Consider the following 6,000-nt stretch of genomic DNA (forward strand, 5'->3'; position numbering starts at 1 on the left):
CCCTTCTCCACTTGCCATCGTGTTCATATCTGGGCCTGTGTGCACATGGGCCTGGTATGCCTTTCAAGCCTCTGGGGCCAGGATTCGAACCATGTGGTCAGCCATACTGATTCTGTCTGTTAACCACCAGGGTACAGGGCCTGTAGTTTTTGTTCGTTGGTTGGTTTTAGTTTTAGTTTTTCACTATAGAAGGCATGCGCTTACCAGAGGGAGACAGACAGAAAGAGGAAAAGAGAGGAAGCCCCGCCCATGGAGCATGGTCACAGCATAACCATGTCTCCTCCACTTCTCTTTTCTTGTTATGGGGCATGCATGCACCTGTACCTAATGTGTTTCTCAAGCTGCCAGTTCCAAGACTCGAACTTCATAGCCATGTGGGACCCAGCCACCTTTATCACCACACCATGGGCCACCCTTATAGTTTTTTCATAATATGCATTTTCCTTTAACTTTTTAAAGACCCCTTGTTTATCAGGGGTCCATTTACTTATTCGTCTGATGATTTCGCTAGAACAACAGGCATGGACCAACACTGCCTACCAGTCACAGAGCTCTGTGTGCACCGTGGTTATATAGCATTTATATTCAGTTATTTAATCATTCATACTTCAGACACCTGTTGATCTAAGTGTTGTGATGGGAACATATAAGCAAATGATAATAGGAGCCAGCAGGTGGCATGGTGGTTAAGGTGCTGGACTCCCCCACATGGCTGACCATGGTCCAAGTCCTGGACATGGCCTGAAAATCACACCAGGCACATGTGGATACGTGCCCAAAATCCCAGGAAGAGAATGAAGGAGGGGGGATTATATCATAGCCTTCCCCCCCCAGGGGTGATTTCTCACTTTTCCTCTGTCTCTCTCTGGTGAGCGCATATGCCCTATTGCAGAAACTTTTAAAAAAGTAAAAATAAGGGGCCAACAGGTAGCATGGTGGTTAAGGCACTGGACTCCCACATGGCTGATAGCAATTTGAGTCTCAGACCTGGCAGTTTGCTTTCTCACTTTCCGTCTCACTCTAGTCAAATTAAAAAGTAATAATAATGATCAATAAAATAATTCTTCTAAAAAAGTAAAAATAAAAAATGAACACAGACTTTCTGACAAGTTCAAATTGAAGAGTATGGAAGAAGAGATGGGCTTGGAAAAACCAGGTAGAAGTTGGTCTCCACAGCCATGCTGTGGGAACAGCAGAGGGAGAGCGATTCCTGGTTCCTTTCAGGAGAACTGCTGTCTCTGCCGATGGTAGAAAACAGAGCCTGACGTGCCTCCTCCTGCTCTGGCTGCCCGAGCGCTGAAAGCCCAGATCAGCCAGGGCACCCTAGCTGTCACCTGCTGCTCTTTCTGTGCCCATTGTAGGGACCCCTGCTGCTGCAGAACATCCATGCAGCTTCGCTTGGGCCTTCGAATGTCTTGTTTTGCAGTTTTAAATCTGAGCTTCTTTCCATGAACTTTCTGAGGTGTACTTAAAAGTTAAGCATGTGAGCCAACAGGTAGTATGATGGTTAAAGCACTGGATCCCACATGGCCAACTCTGTGGTTCAAGTCTTGGGCCCAGTGGCTTGAAAAACATGCCAGGTACTTGTGCACGAGTGCCCAAAACCTCAAGAGGAGAATGGAGGAGAGGGGATTGCAGCATGGCCATCCCCCCAGGAAATGATTTCTCACTTTCCCTCTCTCTTCTCTCTCCCTCTCTGTCCCTCTCCAGCAACCACATGTACCCAGTAGCAAAAGTCTTTAAAAACTAACACACAACAAAAGTCATGCCTGTATACAACATCTTTCTCCAGATTTAACAGACTATTCTATCAAGAGTTTGGTGGGAAAAGAGCAGATTTTCACTCCCCAGGGCCTGGGTTGCAATCATTACCTAAGACAAGTCAGTGACCATCTGTGAACTCAGTATTCTCATCTGGAAAGTGAGGATGAACCCCTGCCGACAGGTTGTGCAGACAGTTAAGTGAGTTGTTAACCATCCCGCACATCCCTTGGCATGCAGCAGTCACTCAGGGAGTGCTGGTTCTCTCTCTCCATTTAGTTCCCTTTGCGTCTCAGTTTCAGGACTTGTGTGTGTGAGCCTCCGTTGTGACTCAGGGGAGAGAGCTCCTTCTCTGGGATACTCAGAGGGGAAGAGGGCGGGGACGTTCCAAAACCTTTATGTGTCTGTACCTTTGTTCCTGAGGCTCCTGTGTGCTCTTCATCCAGCACCAGGGCAGCACTCCCTCTGGTGCTGTCGGGTGTGCTGCCCTTGGACTCCCAGCAACGCATGGCGTGCCCTCCAGCTAACCCCCATGACTTGGCAGGGCCATGGGTGGAAGGGGCCCCGCTTTGCTCTGAACTGTGAGGCTCCTTTTTCTCTCCTTACAGCCTCTATGGTAATGATGCTAAACTGTATGGTATCTGGTCATGTGCTGTGGAATACTGAGGAAGTTAGTTTAATGAAAAAAGGTAGGAAACATTGTTCTAAAAATAAGATTTTTCCATCATTTTCTTTCTTTTTTTACCTGTTTATTTCACTTAGTTCTTACATGAGATAAGAGAGACAACGAGATAAAGAGACAGGCACCTCCAGGAGGTTTTTGACTTATTAGGCCGTCAGCTACCCCCAGCTAGCCCAGGACTATCAGCACGTGCGAGCCCGATGTTTTCAGGGTGAACCCAGAACCTTCCCATGTGGGTCAGCTTCACAGAGCACATGTTTTACAGCTGTGCCACCAGCCAGCCCCCATTGTCTGCTTTGCTTAAACAGAGAGAGAGAAAGGGGAAGTTTTTTAATGCGCATTTCAGATGAAACCAGGCCACTTCTGATTCCATTCTGAAGCAGTGTGGGAGCAGATTGTCCCCTCCCTCAGTGACTTACAGTTACAGAGATCCAGTAATGCAGAAAGGTTCTTAATTGAATTTTCCAATTACATTACAGGTTTGCAGCCTCTGGCGACGTCCAGCGTCACATTATTATTCACTCAGGAGAAAAACCACACTTGTGTGACATCTGTGGTCGAGGTACAGCAGAGTGTTTCCTTTTATTTCTTGAAGATTACTTATTAAAATCTCCCCGTCCTCCAGTTTAACACCCGCTGTGGTCTCTCCAGGGTTTAGTAACTTCAGTAATTTGAAGGAGCACAAGAAGACACACACAGCAGACAAGGTCTTCACCTGTGACGAGTGTGGCAAGTCCTTCAACATGCAGAGGAAGCTGGTGAAGCACAGAGTGCGGCACACGGGAGAGCGGCCGTACAGCTGTTCCGCCTGTGGTACGTCCCTGCCGCCCCCAGGGCAGGCGATGCCTGGTCCATGCTGTGCCTGGGGCTTTGAGCCCGCCCTGCCCCCAGCTGATTGAGTGTCTGGAGGAAGCTCGCTGCTTTCTCCTAGATAGAATGGAAATGATGCTATTTCCTTACTGTCTCCGTGGTCATCTCTCATTCGTTTCTGTGTTCAAGTGTCATTCGCTGATACCCCAGGTGTCAGGAACTGTCCTGGGTGCTTGTACAAAGGTGACCGAGAGTCCCAGCACCTCTGGCTCATGGAGATGGGAGTGGTGGGCGGCTGGGCGAGGATGGAGGACCAGCTGAGGGTATGGCAGGTGCTGCAGGTTTTAGACAGAAAGAGGAATAGAACCTGCAGAAATGCGCCTAGGATTTTGTTAAAAGCTAAAGACATAAATATATTTTCAAAAGTGTTCCTCTGTTAGTAGGCTGGCTGTGTTGGGTATAGGATCATGTAGAGGAGACTGACAAGGAGAGCCGTGTTTCCCAGCACAGCCAGCAGGAGCAGGCGCCATGGCTTGCCCAGCACCGTACACCTGTGCAGGGAGAGACTGAGTCTCTAGACACTCAGCACCCAAGGCCATGCGTTGGTGGCACCACAGCAGAAGTTCTGCCCCGCAGGGATGGAAAGTCTTCCAAAGTGAGCAGATGCGGCAGTGACCAGCCCTTAAATCAGAATGGTTCAGGGTCTTTTGAGGGGGACAAGGGAATCCTTCCTGAATGCCTGCCCCTTGTTTAATGCTAGATAGCACATGAGAGAGAGAGAGAGAGAGAGAGAGAACACTTTCCTAACAGGGCCTGGTTATGCTGCAGTCTTTTTTCTTCCAATTCCCCATCCTGCTCTCAGCCAGCATATTGCCACTAGGGCTGGGATTTGAACTACAGTCAGCCCCGTGGGGTCCAGCTTCCTCTGCACCAGCACTTAAGCACTGTGCTATGAGACTGGCTCCAGAAGGGCCACTTCTTTTTTTTTTTTTTTTAGATTTTCGCTATAGGGCGCGTGCGCTTGCCAGACAGACAGAGACATAGAGACAGAAAGCGAGAAATCCCCCCCCGGGGGGATGGTCATGCTGCAGTCCCTTCTCCTCCATTCTCCTCTCGGGATCTTGGGCACGCATGCACACGAGTCCGGCGTGAGTTTTAAGCCACCGGGTCCGGGATGTGAACCGCGGTTGACTTCGTGAGAGTCCAGCGACATAGCCATTACGCTAACTGCTGGTTCCCAAGAAGGGCCACTTCTAAGAACATCTCTATTTCTTCCTCCAGGGAAGTGTTTTGGGGGATCTGGTGACCTCCGCAGACATGTCCGCACTCACACTGGGGAGAAACCGTACACGTGTGAGATCTGTAACAAGTGCTTCACCCGCTCTGCTGTGCTTCGACGCCACAAAAAGATGCACTGCAAAGCTGATGACGAGAGCCCCGACGTGCTGGAGGAGCTCAGTCAGGCCATAGAGACTTCCGACCTCGAGAAATCTCAGAGCTCCGATTCTTTCTCCCAAGACGTGTCTGTGGCACTGATGCCCGTGTCTGTGAAACTCCCCGTCCACCCAGTGGAGCATCCTGTGACCGAGTTCGATGGCCACTCTGTTGGCTCGTACTGTAAGTTACGGCCCATGGTTCCCCTGCATGAGGTCAGCGACCAGGAGAAGCTAGGTGTGGATACTGTTAAGCTTGCCAAGCCCCAGACGCAGCAGACACAGCAGCAGGCCTACGCTTACTCCGACGTGGACACCTCGGCCAGCGCCGAGCCACTGCAGGCCGATGGCATGTCCATGATCCGCTCGTCTCTGGCCGCTTTGGACAACCACTGCAGTGACCCCCTAGGCAGTCGTGTGTCTTCCACCGCTTACAGGAACTCGGAGGGACAGTTTTTCTCCAGCATGACTCTCTGGGGACTGGCGATGAAGACCCTGCAGAACGAGAACGAGCTGGACCAGTGACGACCGGCGATACGCTCAGCGCAGGGTGCTCCCCCGTGTGGCCCCCGGCACCAGGGCCACGAGGGGACCGGTTTCCCTCTGACTGGTCCCTTCTAGCCAGTCCAGTGATGGCTGCTATCTGAGGAGTGCTGAGCTCAGGGTTTGGGAAGAAAGGCCCCTGCTCACCATTGAGGCGGATGCAGAGCGGGGCACTCGCAGCAGAGGCCAGAGGCCCAAGAACTGTCACTGATGTTAACTGGCATGGAAGTGCAGACCTTGTGTCAACTACCGGATGCTTTAGTCATGGTCAAGGGAATATATATGAATAATAATAATACAAATATTATTTTTGCATTTTTATAAATATGAGATTTGTAGCATTTTGTATTTTTAAGTATTTACACAGATTTTATTTGTGTATGACTCATAATTTAATTTGAATAAATGAAACATGGTTTTCTATATAATATCATGTTTCCTTCAGCACTGTTTTTTGGGCGGGGGAAGAGGTTTTTGCTATAGCATGAGTGTGCTTGCCGGAAAGACAGAGACAGACAAAGTGTGAAATCACGCCCCACGGGGATGGCCATGCCACAGTCCCTTCTCCATTCTCTGCACACGTGCCCAGTGTGAGTTTAAGCTGCCGAGTCTGGGTCTCCAACCACGGTCAACTACATGGGAGTCGAGCAACGTAACCATTACACCATCTACTGGTCCCATCTTCAGCATGTTTTATAAGATTTCCATGAGTCAGAGAGACAGAGTGAGAGGGAGCACCCCTCACAGAGTGTTGACGTCATGATCCACCCC

The 6,000-nt window shown here is 49.9% G+C and overlaps 1 protein-coding gene across 2 annotated transcripts in view; it reads left to right on the forward strand.

The window, feature by feature from the left end:
- Window positions 1–5,571, forward strand: part of ZBTB49 (zinc finger and BTB domain containing 49) — a 31,812-nt gene extending 26,241 nt beyond the window's left edge. For both annotated transcript variants that reach the window (XM_006163188.3, XM_027766207.1), the window contains exons 6-8: window positions 2,923–3,005; window positions 3,095–3,256; window positions 4,535–5,571. In XM_006163188.3, coding sequence (XP_006163250.1) covers window positions 2,923–3,005; window positions 3,095–3,256; window positions 4,535–5,211 — 922 coding nt within the window. In that variant the 3' untranslated portion in view covers window positions 5,212–5,571. The remainder of the gene's footprint in view (window positions 1–2,922; window positions 3,006–3,094; window positions 3,257–4,534) is intronic.
- Window positions 5,572–6,000: the final 429 nt, after the last annotated feature.

This window comes from Tupaia chinensis, unplaced genomic scaffold, assembly GCF_000334495.1.
Source record: "Tupaia chinensis unplaced genomic scaffold, TupChi_1.0 Scaffold141490_1, whole genome shotgun sequence".
Classification (NCBI taxonomy): domain Eukaryota; kingdom Metazoa; phylum Chordata; class Mammalia; order Scandentia; family Tupaiidae; genus Tupaia; species Tupaia belangeri.